The following is a 17,047-nucleotide window of genomic DNA, read 5'->3' as shown; positions in this document are numbered from 1 at the left end:
AGAAGGATTAGTAAAGACGGTCACGCGCAACCTGGCACAACGGATGCGCCGATGATGCTGGGCATCAAGTGTGATGTGCGAGCAGCGCGTCATGAATGATTGGCTCATGCAAGTGAAAGGGGCTGCTTAGTGAGTCGCTGTGGAAAGATTTAAGCGCGCTGCAGGTTCTCTGTGGATTTGCTGCTGCGTCGGCCCGAGACGAGCTGCGGCAGGGACATGCTTGGCGGATGATAGGGCAGAGGTGAAAAAGGCAGGAAACAGAGCGGTGGTGACGGAATGCGAAGGGGGAGAAAACTGGGAGCCCCGCTACCGCGTCGCGCTCAACACTGGGCCCCAAGCTTGACCTCACCCACGACCGCCCGACTCGACTCGACTCAAACCCCTCAGGCGCGACGCGCCCACCGAAAACACACACCTGCCCGCCATGGCTGCCCAGCTCATCGGCATCGCCGTCTTCGTCACCCTCAAGGACGCCCAGCACACGGTCGTCCAAGGACGCGTCGCCAATGTCGTCGAGCAGACTGCCACCCTCGTGCTGCAGGATGGTGCGTCCCGCCTCCGCCGCGCCCGCCGCCAAAAATAACAAAAAAATGCTGACGCTACAACACAGTCTTCTTCCCGGCCACCGGCCACCGCCTGCCCGGCTACACCATCGACGGCGCTCACATCGCCGACATCTCAGTCCAGCCGCTGCAATCCGCCGTCTCCACGCCCACCTACCCTCCGAGCCACCCGCCCGCCTTCCCGCCTCACCCGCAGCACATAGTCCCCACCCCTGTCCAATATGGAGCTCCCCCTCCTCCCGCCGCCCCACCTGTCGAAGCCCCCGCCGTGGCTCAAGCCCACCCCGCGCCCGCTGCGGAGCCCCCAAAGCCGAAGCCGAAGCAAACCTTCGTGGACCCCGCCATCCTGAGCTTTGGGAAGCGGCCTACCGCCGCCAGCCAGGCTGCTGAGGCGCCCACCACACCCATGAAACCCGCGCCCGCGGCGGCTGTGAAGAAGGCGTCTGTCGCCGGCAAGAACGCGCGGCCCAAGGAGGATCCGGCCACATTAACGAGGCCGTTCAACGCGCTGGGTCTGGAGGCCGGCGAGGATGGGGAGGAGTCAGACGATCCGACCGTCAACGAGGAGCGCATCCGGAGGGCGAGCATCAGCAAGACGCGCACGGGCAAGCCGCTGGAGACACCGGCCAAGGCTGCCGCCGCCGCCGAGGCTGCTGGAAAGAGGGCGAAGAAGGGCGGCACTAGGAGCAAGAAGCAGCAGAAGAAGGAGCAATTTCTTCCGGCCGCTGGAGAGGAGAACGCGCTGGATTCGTCACCCGAGGGCGCGCGCAAGACGCCGGCGAACTACAAGGGCAAGGGATGGAGGCAGACGCCTATCTTGCAAGACCCGCCGGCCACGCGGACGCCCGGCTTGATTGGCGGCAAGGTCGGCATGGAGGCAGTCAGGGTATCCAACCGCAAAACAAGGAGGCAGAAGGCTATGGAGGCTACGAATGGGTGGGCAACTGAGGATGCAACCGATGTCCAGGAGCTTCCCGATTTCGACTTCGCTGAGAACCTGTCAAAGTTCGACAAGCGTACCGTTTTCGAGCAGATCCGCAACGAGGACACGACAGCCGACGAGGACCGCCTGGTCAGCTTCAACCGCCTACCTCCCCGCGCTGGCACAGCCGGCGGCAAGAATCTTCATCCGACTGAGAACGTCCTTGAGCAGAGGAGATCACATCTACGGAGCAACTCGAATTCCTCGAGCGAAGATGACTTCTCCGACTTCGACAGCGGACGGAACTCCCGGCGAAACATGTCTCGGGCGTCTAACAGACGTGCCCCCTTCCGGTCAAACAGCGTTCTGCAGGATGACATCCACAATACGTCAGCGGCCAGTCTGAACAAGTCGGTGCGCAATCAGCAGCATCGTGGCTCAACCGTTGTGTATTCCTCGACAAACTCTCCCGTTCCAGGACGTCCTACCCCGCCCTCGTCTCCCTCAGTGAATCCCCTCCAACAGCCACATGCCAGCTTCCGCGTAGCCCACACCGGTACGACGTGCCACACCATCACGCCCGGGACAATGACGGCAGTGGAGGAGCTCGCAGAAGTGGAGTTTGGCTTGACGGAAGAGATCATGGCCGAGAACGCCGCCCGCGGCATCGCCCAAGTCGCCCTGCAAGCCGTCAACCCGGGCGGCCGTCGTCTCGCGCGCGAAAACCTCGCCGTGAACGCTCGCCCAGTGGTCGTGGTCCTCGCGGGCAACCACCGCACAGGCGCGCGCGCCATCGCGGCGGCCCGGCACCTGCACGCGCGCGGCCCGCGGGTCGTGGTGGCACTGCTGGGCTACGAGCGGCCGGCCGACTACGACAAGGACGTGCGGCGGCAGCTGGAGCTGTTGGTGCGGCTGGGCGGGTACGCGCGCAGCTGGACGGACGTGCAGCGCGGGCTGAAGCGGCTGGAAGCGCCGCCGGAGCTGATCGTCGACGCGCTGCTGGGCCGCAACCGCGAGTTCGACGCGCTGGGGGCCGGGGACCGCGCCACGGCCATGGCCGTCGTCGGCTGGGCCAACAAAAGCCGCGCGCAGGTACTGGCGGTCGAGGGGCCGTCGGGCGTGGGCGCGTCGACGGGCGAGGTCAGCATCATCGAGGGCGAGCCGCTCGAGGTGCGCGCCAAGTACGTCGTCTGCCTCGGCGCGCCGCGGTCCGGCCTGCTCAGGGCGCTGCAGTTGGGCCACGTGCACGATCCGGACTGGTTGATCTGGGTTGTGGATTTGGGGTTGAATAAGGCATGGAAGAGGGTTGGGGGTCTGGGCCGGAAGGGCGTGAGGTTCGGGAGTGAGTGGGCGGTGCAGGTTCGGTTCGATGCTGGGGAGGGAGAGACGGAGGGGTTGGAGGGGAGATGAGAGACGATGGATTTTTTTTTTCAACTGATGATGCGGGAAGGGGAGGGAAGGAATGGAAAGGAAAGAGGAAAAGTTGGTTGTATAAACATGGTGCGGCTTTCATGGCGTTTTCATCTCCTTTCGCCTTCTGGTCGATATTTCATGGTATGCGGTGCTGGCGCATGGAGTGGGTACGGGTACGACGAATGCGTAAGACGGGCAGGCGAGGAGAAGAATGAAGGAATGGAGGCGGAGAGCATCTGATGGTATAGAATATAAGATGCTTACTGCTTGCTCTCGGATAAATTGGTTTCGAGGTGCAGACCATATCGTTTGATGTTGTCGTTACGGTAGTAGCGCTTATCATCGTGACTTGGAACCTTATGGATTCGCGCCATTTCTCGACCGTCTTAGGTTAAGATTCTGAGAGGATCAGCCCCCAACCAGCAGACGAGCTTACGCAGGATCATAATTCCCCACTGCTGACGACGTTAAACTCCGTTACATAACTCCGTCAAGGGCCTAGAGCGTAGCGCGGGGTTTAAAAGGAAGGTTAAATGCTCCTCACCCCACCTCCATCGTTCCTTTTTACCTCCCTCCCTCCCAATCTTCCCCTACGTCGTTGGTGGCTGAGAATTTCTCGCTGCCATATATCCTTACCTCCTTCCTCTACGGAGACTCCTCGTCACTGAAAAAAAAAGGGACTATCGAAAGATAAAAAAAACAATTAACATGTCGTACCCTCAGCCGGAGAAGCACGGAGGCTTCACGCTCATCGTCACGGCGACCATCCAGCCCGACAAGGTCGACGAGTGGCTGAGCCATTTCTGGCCCGCGTTCGAAAGGGTCTCGAACGAGCCCGAGTGCCTGAGCTTCGAGCTGTTCCGCTACCCGGACGAGCCGAACAAGGTCAAGTGGGTGGAAAGCTGGAGTAAGAGTAAGGAGTGGTTTTTGGAGGTTAGTTCGTGCTGTTTTCTTTTTTTTTTTTTTGGTCGTCATTCGTCGAGAAAAGGAACTCTGCTAATCCTGAATGCGCTTGATCACAACAGAACCAATTTACGAAGCCGTACATGAAGCCGTACCTCGACGCCACGGACAAGCTGATGATCGGGGAGAAGCAATGGGAGGTGGTGGAGAGGTTTGGAGGGAAGTGGTCTGCCGCTCGCGAGGGAGCTTACGAAAAGCTCTGAAGCTCTGGATAAGATTCTGCAAATTCCAATGAATGATGCTAGGATGAACAATGCCTATCTCCTTATCAAGTTTCTTTGCACTGGACTGAGTGTTTGGAATAAAGCTTGAATTGGACATCTACAGTCTCTATCTAACATGCCATCCAGGAGAGGAAAACAAACACATCATCGGGGGCGGGGGGAAAGAAGAAAGAACAGCGGAGACGGTCATCTCGTCCTTACCCGCATCGAAAATTCTTCTCTGCCGCTATTCACCACCTCCTAGGTCCACCGTCGCCCGGCAGCTCTGGCAGCGCTGTTAACTCTTTGCCTCTCCCTCCTCCTGATCCTCCGCCATTCACATGATACATCTCCATTGCATGATGCCTCGTCCAATCCCCTTCTGTTGTTGCCCATTGTGGTCTCTGATACTTTCCATCGTCATTGCTGTCGTGTGTGTGCTGCTTCCGACGAGACCGGCGGCGGCGGCAGCAGCAGCAGAGCCAATAGAACAGACTCGCTAGCGCAACGACGATGGCTGCAATGCCCACACCGATGCCGATTTTGGCGCCCAGTGAGAGAGAGGACAAGGCGGTGGTGCTGGTGGGGAATGAAGACGTTGCTGTTGACGCTGATGCAGGAGTTGTTGATAGTGACGGGGATGGTGATGAGGATGGTGATGGGGATGGGGACGATGAAGGTGAAGGTGAAGGTGAAGGTGACGGGGATGTGGATGGGGATGATGATGGGGATGATGATGGGGATGATGATGGGGAAGGTGATGTTGATGAGACAGATGAGGTTGCTGCTGCTGCTGCTGTGCTACTTGCTGATTGCACTGAGGAGGACGACGTGCCTGCGGTCCGCGTGGGCGAAGAAGTTACGGCGGAAGACGGTGCGGCGGCCTCCCCGGCGAGGATGAGGAAGGCTGGAGAGGAGAGCTCGACGGTGGCGGCCTTGTAGACGGTGCCTGGCTTCTTAAAGCGTAGGACGTACTTGGCTGACTTGGAGAGCTGGGAAGATGGAATGCCGATGGTCCAGGCGTAGGAGCCGTCAACGGAGATGTCGATGTTTCCTGAACATGGAAAGATGAGCGACTATTTGCTGTGAATGCCTTTGACTTTTGAGGGGGGCTGCCTACGTGCTATCAAACTTGAGTATTGGACCTCGTTGTAGTTCCATGTCGTCACCCAGAGGTCGTTGGTAGACTCATTCATCGACTGCCATGAGACTGGAAGGGTCTGTCCGGATGTGAATGTTTGGGAGAGGTCGCTTTTGTATCCATCAGGGACTTTCCAGCGATTTTGAATGGTCTCTGCGAGGGCTGAAGTGGGTAATGAGAAGAATAAGAGTAACGATCGAACCATCTCTGCCTGCTGAGCTAGTATGCATAGTCCAAAAGAAAGTTGTCTGAGTTCAAAGTAATCAAGGTGGCACTCAACTACATAGATACCTTGCTTAGCGCTCATTGTACCACTGAGGCGAGGTACGGCCACGCCACAGTGTGCCGCAACTTATCTAATGTTACCCCCGCCGCCAACAGCGTATCGTTGGCGAGCGGCGTAAGGAGGTGTAGCTTGAGGCACATGATAGTCTTTATGATAGATTGGTATCTGGCTTGGGCTATAGCGGTTATGTTGAGATAGAAGGTTATTTATAGTCTTTCCTTTCAAAGCTAGGAGGAAAACTTTAGCTTTATTCTTATTTGAAAGCGGGTCTCTAGTGGACTCGTGAGCTGAAGTTCCAGCCAAAGCGGGATAGGAGTGGCGAATTGTAAGCGCTCGGAAGGGAGCCAAAGCGCTGGGGAGACCGTTCGCTTGCACAGCCCAATTCATTCCTCGGCAGTCCCCAAGCCGACCAATCAAAATGCTCGACGGGTCGATCGGACCCATCGCGCATGGGGCGAGGACTTACTGTGCCGCACTTCCGCGCGCTTAGCTATTGTTGTCAATTCCAAGACCTATTGTGAAATCAGCACTGATACACATATCCCGGTCTACGGTGATTGTGCACCCCCTGAAAACCGCATAGCTTGCCACTTAACACCGCGCCGTTCCCCAACTTTATGCGGCTCATCAGCGCTTCGACTACAAGACGAACCGCTGGTACGGTTTTCGCGCCATGTTGCCCTCGATGATGCTGTCGCCGCGAAAGATGCTGCTGGGGTGCACGGCATTCATTGCTGTATTCCTCATTTTCATCCACAGCCATACGGCATCGTACAAACTGCCAGTCAGCTCCTCGACGGGCGGTGAAGGCGGAAAGGAAAAGTCGACTCCTGTATTCCTCGAATCGGATGACGGAAGGTTCCATTGGAGCCAAGCTACAGTGCGATACCCGGTGGAGTCCCTGATCCCCATTCCCACGGACGTTACGGAGATCCCCCGGATACAGCACGACTTCCCGCCGGAGCCGGAAGAAGCCCGCAAAGTGCGCCAGGAGCGCCTCGAGCAGATCAAGGGAGAGTTCGTCCATGCGTGGACGGGATACAAAGAGCACGCATGGCTCAAGGACGAAGTGGCCCCCATCTCTGGCGAAACCCGCGACACCTTCGGTGGCTGGGCAGCAACCCTTGTCGACTCTCTCGGTGCGTTATTATTACCCGCCAAATCTTCTCTCTCTCATTAGCTATTAAGAGCTGATGCCCAAAACCACCAGACACTCTGTGGATTATGGACCTCAAGCCCGACTTCGAGGACGCCGTGGCGGGCGTCAACGCCATCGACTTCTCAACGTGCACACTAACCGAACTCAACGTCTTCGAGACGACGATCCGCTACCTGGGCGGCTTCCTCGCGGCGTACGACGTCAGTGGCGGCCAGTACCCGACGCTGCTGCAGAAGGCGTGGGAGCTGGGCCACATGCTGTACGCCGCCTTCGACACGCCCAACCGCATGCCCGTGACGCGCTGGAACTTCAAGGACGCGGCGGCCGGAGCGCCGCAGGAGGCGGCTGATATGGCGCTGTCGGCCGAGCTGGGCTCGCTGACGCTCGAGTTCACCCGCCTGTCGCAGCTGACGGGCGACGGCCGCTTCTTTGATGCTGCTCAGCGTATTATGAATGTGTTTGACGAGCAGCAGGGCCGCACGCGCCTGCCTGGCATGTGGCCCGTCGCCGTCAATGCCAAGGATCTCGATTTTGCCGGCTGGAACTCGTTCACCATCGGCGGCATGGCGGATTCGCTGTACGAATATCTGCCAAAGGTGAGTCAGATCATCCCTTCCCGTTCACGACGGTGCGTCAGGAAGGTGCGTAAACTGAAACTGACACAACGGCGGCATAGCAACACGCGCTCCTCGGCGGCGCGACCCCGCAGTACCGCAAGCTCTTCGAAGACGCGGCCCGGCCGATGAAAGAGCACATGTTCTACCGGCCCACCGTGCCCGCGGGCGGCGACCAGATGCTGATGCCCGGCGACGTGTCGACGGACGAGAACGGCGGCGTGCGCCTGGACCCGAAGAACCAGCACCTGAGCTGCTTCGCCGGCGGCATGTTCGGCATCGCGGGCAAGATGTTCGGTAGCGATGAGGACGTCGACGTCGGTCGCAAGCTTACTGAGGGCTGTCTGTGGGGCTACGAGAACAGCCCCAACGGCGTCATGCCCGAGATCTTGTACACGCTGCCTTGCGAAGACGAATCGTGCGCTTGGGACGAGGAGAAGTGGCTGCGTGCCGTCGAGCAGGCGCACGCTGATGGCGACGGTGGCGAAGCGGTTGACGCGCATGCGGTTGTTCAGGAGAAGCATCTGAGGGAGGGCGTCACGAAGATCGGGGACGCCCGGTACATTCTGCGGTGAGCCTGGCTGCCTCCTCCCAATCGAGCATGTTGAAAATAGTGACTGACGATTTCGAAACAGGCCGGAGGCTATAGAGTCCGTTTTCATCCTTTACCGCATCACTGGCGACGAGACCCTCCGCGAGCGCGCCTGGAAGATGTTCAACGACATCATACGCTTGACGAAGACGGATATCGCGCACGCGGGGCTGGACGACTGTCTCGCCGAAGATCCGCCCAAGTCCGACAGGATGGAGTCCTTTTGGACGGCCGAGACGCTCAAGTACTTCTACCTCCTTTTCTCCGATCCGAACGTCGTGAGCTTGGATGACTATGTTTTCAACACCGAAGCCCATCCGTTGAAGAGGCCGGCATCGCGTTGAAGACACAACTGGAAGAAGAAAAAAAAAAAGAACGGGATAGAGAGATGGAATGGGAAGGGAGAAAATGAACGTTCCCGAGAACGAGAACTCTTAACGAAAAGCCATGAACACATTTAATGCAGAAGAACGAATCAGCGCAAGCAAGCTATGAATCAGAATTCTGAGCTCATTCAAACGAGACTGAGTTGCCGAGTATTTCAACAGGTAGAGCAGCCACTGACGGACATTTGACATATTTGCAACAGTGAACCCCGATGTCATAAACAGGAGGTATCTTGCAAGAATCCCCCTACATCATCTGGACTTACATCTCAAGAAAGGCAAAGGCTGTCAAGACAACTGCTAAAACATACCACAGCACCAAAAATACAAGGCAGAACGACACACGATACGCAACATGATGCACGAGTATGGGCCGGGTTGAACCAAGAACGGACGCTTGGACAAGAAAAAAAAGAATATCTACATATACACATCTACAGCGGCGGCAGCGTCTCTCTACAAATCGGGCACTGCAACCTATACCGCATCCACCCTTCCAAGCACACGCTATGAAAGATGTGCCTGCACGGCGTGACCATGTACGCCCTCCTCGCCAACAACCCGCCCGAAAGCGCCGACGCACTGCTATTACCGTCCGCATCGCCGCCTGAACTGTTGCCCGGAACGACGGGAACCTCGAGGTCCTGCATGCAGATAGCGCAGTCGAAGACCTTCTTCCCCTTGTCCCTCGACTCTCCAGCTTTAGTAGCCGAGGAAGCCAGACCCGAGTCCTCGCCCGCGAGCACCTTGCCGCCCGAGGGCAGGCTGGCGCCCTCCTCGTCGGCGCGGAGCACGGGGTGGTAGTCGTACGCGGGCGGGACCCAACTCTCGCGGACGAAGAAGCGCGGGCCGAGGTGTTCCTGGCTGAAGAGCGCGCAGACCTGCAGCCACACCCATCCCGTGAGGACGAGGAGGAAAGTATAGTCGGGCTTTAGCAGGAGGATGTTGCCGCGGTAGGCGAACAGGTAGTAGAAGGGCAGCAGGCGGAGCACGCTCTGGCCCACGACGTAGTCCCAGCGGAGCGCGCGCCGGCAGTTGCGCATGATGTTGCGGTAGATCTGCGGCGTCCAGAAGGAGAAGTAGGTGAAGATGAGGACGGTGCTGTATATCGCTTGCAGGGACGATGGCCAGGTCGTTGCGTGGAGAGACAGGAAGACGAGGCCGAAGAGCAGGAGGTAGAAGCGGAAGTAGACTGTTCCGAAGCCGTAGCGCGCAGAGCGCTCGTTGTCGGTGGCGTTTGCATTATTTTCATTCTCGGCAATCTCTGCGTCGACGTCTTGGTCTGACGGGACGATGATTGGTGTGGCTCCACTGTTGATGGCTTGACGAGAGGTAACCGGAAGGGGAAGTGTATCAGCTCCAGCTGCAGAAATGACTGGAGCCGATGCTGGTGTCTCGCTTCTGCTGCCTGGTTGAGTGGCAGTTGGGGTTGGACGGGTAGAAGCTGCGTTGCTCCGCCTTTCTTCTCTGCCACGCTCGGCCGACTGGACGGTCCAGATTTCCTTGAGGAAGCCCATGCCGAAGAAGACGGCAGATAGAAAGGCAACGTAGGCTGTAGCAAGGAGGATAAGGGTGATTGCTTCGTACGACATACCAACAAAGGCAAATCCTAAAAGTGTGAAGCCATCGCCCAAGGCGAGAAGCGCAATGGTGTAGAAACTGATGCGACTCCTCGTAGAAGGAGTCGAGGCCTCCTTCATCTGTCTCACCAGAAGCACCAGTTGGGATCCAATCACTAAAGCAAAGAGGATAATGTGGCGACGTGCGACCATGGCGTATGCTTCGGTCTTTGGACCCACCAGGTGCTTTCCTTCTTGCGGCGGCACGTCTGGCGGGCCGCTGGACTCTATGATGAAGCCACAGTCGGGCGAGAATGCAACCATAGACATGACCATCTCTGGGGGCAGATTGGGAGAGATGCGGTATGGGTTACGCAGCTCGTCCTCGAAGAATTTCATGGCGAGTCCATTCCCATAGGCAGATGACTCTGGGAGATGAATGGGCAGCGGGTGCTGCTGTAGATACATGACATATTCACAGTGTGGCAAAGAGAACAGCTCTTGCTCGCCCTCGACAATCGACGACCACGGGCTGAAGTCTTCAAGCTCGCCAGACTTCTGCTTTTCGATGGTGGCATTCAGAGTGCGGTTGAGAAGCTCCTGGCCGAGGGTGAAGGCGTATTTGGAGAGGGTAAAGTGCGGAAGAGCGAAGATGCCGTCAAACTTCTCGCTCGTGGTAGTCAGCACGATGGTGCCGGTGTCCTCGAGGTGGAAGCCATGGAGGCGCATGTCCCACCAGTTGCCATAGGACGTGTCTTCGCCGATGGTGACCCTGGCAGCGACCCTTCTCGCCGTTGTATTCCAGGGCTCGCCGTGATCCCTCTCGCCAAAATGTATCCTGATGTCGCCGCCAGCAGCCGTCACGTTGCGAGTCCACTCTTCGGAGGAGTACGTGCCATGCGGGGTGACGGCCGACAGATTCAGGTGCGGGCCGGTGTAGGTCTTGATGGAGCGCCAAGTGCCCTGGACAAAGCCGGTGATGTTGTGGTATACGGGTGGAAAGCGGTCGCTACTCCCGTCTATCAGGCCAACGGTGTCCTCTCCCAGAACGTAGTGGGCCTGGTCGCGGACACGGTCGCGGACAGAATCCAGAAGTTCCCAGTGGAAGCCATGCTCCTTCTTGAGCCCCGTAAGGTTCAACCAGCGCTCTTCATCATCAACGCCAACTTGTAGGTCTCCAAAGGTCGAGTTGTTCAGGGTGGTGAGAGCAGCGCGCTCATGTTCGACGATGCGCTCGAGCTTGCGGGAGGCGACGGGAGCCTGGGGATCGGGACTCAGGTAGAGGAACAGGAAGATGACCAGGAGGAAAAGGAACGGCGGCGGGTTGTTAGCCATTTAAGGATGGGTGGAGCGCAGAGTGCTCCATGAGTAGACGTGGAGCGGAGGCGGAGGCGGAGGTGGATGTCGCGGTCGTCGGAGGTGGAGCGGCGGAAACAACGCTGACGCACCAAGCCCGAGCGCCTACTTAGCTCAACACCACGATGCGACTTCCAATCCCTTGCATCCGCACGCGACATGCACGTGGCTAAGCAAGGCACTCCTCCGCACAGCCAGCCATCACGTCGGCCACTTTGTCGTCTCTGAGTTTCAAAGGCATCCTTTCTTCTGCACGCAGTTCACCCAGAGCGGCAGGATCTAATCGTGGCTACGTAAACGTACGACGATAGCTGACCACGATAGCGTTCGACGCAAACTCGACTTGTCCGACCGGCAGTGGCTTCCTCGAAGCCTCTGTTTCTATTTCGGTTCGGATTGAGGCTATGAGGCTGCTCTCCTTGCGCCCGGAACGTGCATCGAGGACAATATGAAGAAAACCTTACTCGTGTTTCACTTGAGCCTCAGACAACCACCCGGAAAAATGTAGCTGTGGAAATGCCTCGCCCCGGCTGTGAAGCCTCCTATCTTGGTGCTGAGAGGAAGACCAAAGCGCCCGGTCCAGGCTACGCATTCCGCTTCCGCTACAACAGTTCAGAATCCTTTGGAAAGCTTTCTTCGTCATCGCTGCCTCAAGCTGTGTGTCCGTGCAAGAGTGCGCTAACCGGACGTGGGCCTTGATATTGTTGCTTGTCTCAAACAATCATTGCATTGTACCCTTAGTATTGTCCACTCCCCCATTTCTCTCTACGAGCAATGCCGCCCCTTTCAAAGATGCTCGCGACCTTTCCGGACTCCCTCTTGTTACGACTTCAAAGCCGACCGAGCCTTCAACTCCGAAACCGCCTCCGCCACGGCCAGGTCGACGACCATGAGTCCTATTCCATCGGCTGGTCCTGCCAGCAACGAGACTATTTACTACAAGCATGCCGCTAACGCGCCTCCCTTCGATCCATGGAACCAGACCATCGTCCTTTACGACGCTCAAGGCTACCGTGTGCCTCACGACCTCCGCTTGAATTACTTCAATGACTGGGCAAAATATGCAATCCACGCCTCCATCAACTGGGGCAGTCAGATCGGCGCTTCTATCATCATGGTCATCTTGCTCCTCGTTCTGACCAAGCACGACAAGCGTCGCTCCCCCATTTTCATTCTCAACATTCTTGCCCTGGTCTTGAGCGTCGTCCGTGCCATCACCAACGTCGCCTTCTACACGAGCGAGTTCTACAACTTCTACACCTTCATCACTGAGGACGTCTCCCGCGTCCCTACCTCCGACTATGCCACCTCCATTACCGCGGTCATCATGACTCTCCTCTTGCTTACCTGCATCGAGTTATCCCTCATCCTGCAGGCCTCCGTCGTCTGTGCGACTCTTGCTCGCCCTCGCCGCATCACTATCACGGTTCTGTCCATTGTTGTTGCCTTGATGGCTATCGGCGCTCGCATTGCCCTCACCGTCTGGAACATCCAATTCATCTTCGGCCTGACAGACGATCTGCGAGCTAATCTACCGGCAATCTCGAACATCACATCCAGCTTTAGCGTCTGCTTTTTCAGTTTGATCTTCTGTGGCAAGCTCGGTCTTGCCATCAGAAACCGCCGTAAACTGGGACTTAAGCAGTTCGGACCCATGCAGATTGTCTTCATCATGGCAGCGCAGACATTGATCATTCCGGGTAAGTCTGCACCCTCCAAGCACTGCATACTCAAGTCGCTGACCATTACAGGTATATGCTCGATGGTGCAGTTCTTCACCAACGACGAGATTGGAGCCCTGTCCCTGACCGTGGTCGCTATTTTCCTACCGCTCTCGTCTGTCTGGGCCGCCGCCAACACCGACAGTCTCAACCAAGCTTCACGCAGTCACGATGCGCATCACAAATTCCTCGGCGGTCTCAAGTGGAAGAAGGCTCCGGGTGAACGGAAGTCGATAGCTACCACGCTGGACTCCTCCATCCTTTCTTCGCGGGATCCCCTCTCTCCGTCTTCGAGGAAGACCACCTCGACGGACGATACGGAGAAGACACATGGAGATGTCGAGGATGATCGTGACGACCAAGTCTTCGGTATGAAAGCCCTTTGAGATGATTGCTGAAAAAAAATAAAATAACTGACAGCTCTCCGAATACCAGAAGCGGGCAAGGCCATCAATAGGATGTTCCCCTAGAAGGTCCTGAGTCATATCAACGGATTGTGGATCTTTTCCACCTCGTACATGTCAGTCTGTCCAGGGCTCCTGTCAGCCTCTGAATATGCTTCTTCAATTCTTTCATTTCATGCATAGCGGACGGGCCTCTTTCACAGGCAACCACTTCTCTCATCTCTAGTCTTAGCAATCAATTCTTTCCGGCATAACTTCTCGGAGAGAAGCAGCACTAGTTCACAAGCATTCCTTTACTTCTCATGACTAGATAGGCGGTCTCGGATTTCCCTCCGCGGGAATATCCGACCAAGGTGTGGGACGAGCGACGAGGCATGAAGTTGCATCATGACGTAGTTTGAATGTTCCTCCATTGCCCCATCTGGTATCCCGCGCACACCCCCGAGAGCTTGGGAAAGAGGAGCAAAAAACCACCAACACCGACGTTTTCCCTGGCTGGCTGGGAACTGCCCCGAAAAACCCACATGGGGTCGCTTACCCAGGCACGATGCTTTGTCCAATATTAGAATAGCGAACCGACCGAGGTCCGACCAACTCGACCCACATTGCTGCCTCTCTCTCTGCAATCCTTCTCGTTTCACCAGTCTCATGGAATGTCCACAACACGAAGCTTCAGATGACTCGGCGATCAGCATCGCACTGCCCACTTTCTCGCTTGCAAGGGCGTTTCTTGGCAGGGTGTGCGCAGCCGGTTGCTACCGCTGCATGTCGGGCTCCACGTGGTATTGCCTCTTCCTCCCATGCCTGTGTTCCGGTCGTTCCTGTGAAAATGCAACGCTATGTGTGTCTTGTGAGCAGCACGGATAGAAACAGGCGGAGGAGGGTATGACCACGTCAATTGCACCTCTGTCCCCCCCCTCCTTCTTCTCCACCTGCACCTTGTCTTCGCTCCTTGCAACCACACACGCCCCCAGTTCTGTGTGTGCTGACGAGACACCCTTTTTCGCCCTCTCTTCCCGCTCCCAGCAATGTGTGACGCTTGTTCCTTCTGTCCGTCCCTGCTTCGTCCCGTCATCCCTCCCTCCCTCCCCAGCAGCAGGGAAAACAAAACAAAAAAAAAGGCGCGGAGATGACGCACAGCGGAGGGAGCCGGCGATAGAACCACAAACGTGGGTTGTCGCCCGCGGCTTCTCCCTCCCGGACGAACGCCAAAAAAAAAAAAAGCCACCCCATGCATGAATTGCAATGCGTACATGCATATCATCAAAGCGACAGAACATGCGAAGCCCCTGCCCTGAGGGTTCCGGCCTGGGATCCAGCCTGGCCTGGCCCCCTGGGATGAGGGGGGGAAAAGGACGCGCATCGGACCAAACATCCGGTGCTGAACTGGCACTTTCCAGCCTTACGACGTCAACCCACCTCCTGTCTCCTTTTTCTTTTCGTTTTGCTCCTTCCGTTTCCAACTGCATGCGTCTGATGAGGAGAGCGAGGGAAAAAAGGAGCGGGGAGGAGGAGAAGAAGGGGCGTGCCGACGGATGGACGGCAGGGCGTGTGCAGGCAGCCAACCAACGTGGTGGATGGTAAGCAAGCCCGGAAGCATGACCGGAGAATTAATATATCGCTTGTTAATATCATCAGCATCATCATTCCTCCGTTAATGCCTCTTTTTCCTGTCCCACAACGGCCCCTCTAATCGAACCAACGGTCTTTGCGTTCTCCGTTGCCCTCGCGCCCTGCATTCTTTGCTTTTTTGCTTTTCTTCGATCCGTGCTGGTGTAAGCTAAAGCCGCGTTTGACCGTGTAGGCGGGTGAGGTGAGCGTTGCGGTGCACGTACGCCTTGCATGCATGATGGGGGCGGGGAATTGGAGCAGGAGACAGGTCATAAAAAGCGCGGACTGTAATAGAGTGTGGTGCTATAGGAAGGTTGCGTGACGGAGGGCGAGGCTGCCGCTTCTTTCGTTTTCGCGTTTGTTCGCGGTCTGGCCTTGTGGTTCAACCGATGCCAGCGCAGAGGGAGGGGAGGACAAAGGGAGGGAAAGAGAATGTGACCATCGGACGGACGGGTGGACGATTCGAAGATGATGCAGGAGTGGAACAGGAAAGGCAAGAGAAAAAGCAAAGAAAGTAGGTACGATGGTGTATCCATCTCTGTGCAATTCGTCCGCCATGGTGGTCGAGGAACAAGCAGCACTTTATTGGTTATGCTACACCCTGCCGTCTCCTTCTCTTCCTGTGTTCCCTCGTTCTCGTATGCTTCCCAGCCGGCATGTGTATGCTTCACGTGCGTCGACTTCGGGAGAGGCCATTGGATATCACCTGCATGCGGCGGCAATTGCGACGGGATGTGGGCGAATTGGTCCCCCACACGGGCCTGCGGGGAACGCCCGGGTTACTCGTAGCCATCTCCACAAAAGCGTGTGGGGGAATTCCGTGGGCTGTGGGTTCCTTCTCTCGCGATAAGACGGGGAAGGTCCAAAGAAAATGCGGAGTAACCCCCGGCGAACCCACACCAACAGCAAACACAGCCAACCGTACGGCGTGCATGCAGCTACGCCGCACGCCTGCGTTACCGAGCAAGCGAGACGATGCGGCCTTGCTTCCTACCTACCTTCCTATCCCTACCCCTGCAGCCTGGCCCCACCACCACTCTTCCTCCTCCTTCCTCTCCAATCCCCTTTTTGCGCGCCCTTGTTGAACACGTCGACGGGGCGAGGCAGCAATCGGGAAAGAGATTGGCACAGTGGGGCCATTTTAGCTGCCAGGAGGCGGACGCACCTCGGCGGCGCCCCGTACGTAGGTAGATGGAGGGAGGAAGCAAGCTTTGACTGGCGCCAGGACAGCCTTACGGAGACTGACCGACATCAGCGGCGTCGCGGCGCTGATCCTCGCCCAAGCCCGCCCGCTGCTCGGCCTTGACTGACGAAAAGGAAGATGAAGACCCGCGGGCCCGCTTCAGCCTGGTTGGTGGAAAGGAAGAGGACGGTGTATCTCGAAAGACTGGGAGCAAGGGAAAATGGCTGGACGATGGATGGCAATTGACGAGAGAGATGATCGCCGCTCGGCTCGCTCGGTGGGAGGCGGGGTAAAAAGTCGGACGTTGCACAAAGGGTTCAAGACCCTGATTTCTCGGATCGTCGCCATGTGAATGGCTTTCTTTTCTGCTGCTGTGTGATCAAACTGACGAAGTGCAGTCACACGGCCGAAGTGAAGAAAGCAGTAGCTCGTCTGCAGATTTCTGGGTAGGATGCAGTGACGTGTAACGAGAAAAGCAAGCCGACGGCACAAGGCGCCAGGACCAAGTCCGGCAAGACGGTGCGACCCTCTTCCTGCCACTGGGAAGCGCTGCTCGTAATACCCACGAATCGCTCGCCAATCGAAGCCGTTGCCTGTCTATGACGAAAAGCGCAGCTCATCATCTCCGCTTCGGGCTCGTCAGTGAATACCAACTGCCGGATCAGGAAAATACAGAGCAACATACCGGTCAGGACGGTGCGCTGGCAGAGCTCAATGAATCCTGCGTTCTTTTCTTCCCGTGCTTCGAGAAGTAGAGAGCGCGGACGTGACAATCCCCCATCCTTTGCCTGCCCAACCACAGTTCTCCCCGCATGCCGATCAACCCAAGCGAAAAAAGCACTCCCCCTTTCGACAACTGATGATGATTAGCAGCCCGACAACACCGACGGAGCCGGACCGGCCGGCGTCGACTCGATGCTCCGGCACCACTATCCCTTTTCTTCCCAGCTTCCTCACTCAAAACCACGATC

The 17,047-nt window shown here is 57.2% G+C and overlaps 6 protein-coding genes across 6 annotated transcripts; 4 read left to right on the top strand and 2 right to left on the bottom strand.

The window, feature by feature from the left end:
* Positions 1-424: 424 nt before the first annotated feature.
* Positions 425-2,895, top strand: LTHEOB_5795 (YjeF-related protein; the record flags this gene model as incomplete). The annotated part of the gene is made up of 2 exons (XM_035514979.1): positions 425-545; positions 611-2,895. 2 exons carry the CDS (start codon positions 425-427, stop codon positions 2,893-2,895), a joined length of 2,406 nt encoding a protein of 801 aa, XP_035373487.1.
* A 711-nt stretch (positions 2,896-3,606) lies between these two features.
* LTHEOB_5794 (Antibiotic biosynthesis monooxygenase) lies at positions 3,607-4,064 on the top strand (the record flags this gene model as incomplete). Its single annotated transcript, XM_035514978.1, has 2 exons — positions 3,607-3,831; positions 3,924-4,064. The coding sequence occupies 2 exons, from the start codon at positions 3,607-3,609 to the stop codon at positions 4,062-4,064; spliced, it is 366 nt and encodes a 121-aa protein (XP_035373486.1).
* A 499-nt stretch (positions 4,065-4,563) lies between these two features.
* On the bottom strand, positions 4,564-5,260 carry LTHEOB_5793 (uncharacterized protein; the record flags this gene model as incomplete). Its single annotated transcript, XM_035514977.1, has 4 exons — positions 4,564-4,581; positions 4,632-4,865; positions 4,928-5,118; positions 5,185-5,260. 4 exons carry the CDS (start codon positions 5,258-5,260, stop codon positions 4,564-4,566), a joined length of 519 nt encoding a protein of 172 aa, XP_035373485.1.
* A 916-nt stretch (positions 5,261-6,176) lies between these two features.
* On the top strand, positions 6,177-8,200 carry LTHEOB_5792 (Class i alpha-mannosidase protein; the record flags this gene model as incomplete). Its single annotated transcript, XM_035514976.1, has 4 exons — positions 6,177-6,630; positions 6,702-7,246; positions 7,327-7,835; positions 7,900-8,200. 4 exons carry the CDS (start codon positions 6,177-6,179, stop codon positions 8,198-8,200), a joined length of 1,809 nt encoding a protein of 602 aa, XP_035373484.1.
* Positions 8,201-8,676: 476 nt separating this feature from the next.
* LTHEOB_5791 (Ring finger ubiquitin ligase) lies at positions 8,677-11,136 on the bottom strand (the record flags this gene model as incomplete). Its single annotated transcript, XM_035514975.1, has 1 exon — positions 8,677-11,136. The coding sequence occupies one exon, from the start codon at positions 11,134-11,136 to the stop codon at positions 8,677-8,679; it is 2,460 nt and encodes an 819-aa protein (XP_035373483.1).
* Positions 11,137-12,046: 910 nt separating this feature from the next.
* LTHEOB_5790 (Mating-type alpha-pheromone receptor) lies at positions 12,047-13,348 on the top strand (the record flags this gene model as incomplete). Its single annotated transcript, XM_035514974.1, has 3 exons — positions 12,047-12,857; positions 12,909-13,247; positions 13,314-13,348. 3 exons carry the CDS (start codon positions 12,047-12,049, stop codon positions 13,346-13,348), a joined length of 1,185 nt encoding a protein of 394 aa, XP_035373482.1.
* Between the last annotated feature and the right edge of the window lie 3,699 nt (positions 13,349-17,047).

This window comes from Lasiodiplodia theobromae (assembly GCF_012971845.1).
Source record: "Lasiodiplodia theobromae strain AM2As chromosome Unknown scaffold_16, whole genome shotgun sequence".
Taxonomy (NCBI): domain Eukaryota; kingdom Fungi; phylum Ascomycota; class Dothideomycetes; order Botryosphaeriales; family Botryosphaeriaceae; genus Lasiodiplodia; species Lasiodiplodia theobromae.
The sequence above is the reverse complement of the archived record's forward strand: the minus strand, read 5'-3'. Positions and strand labels throughout refer to the sequence as shown.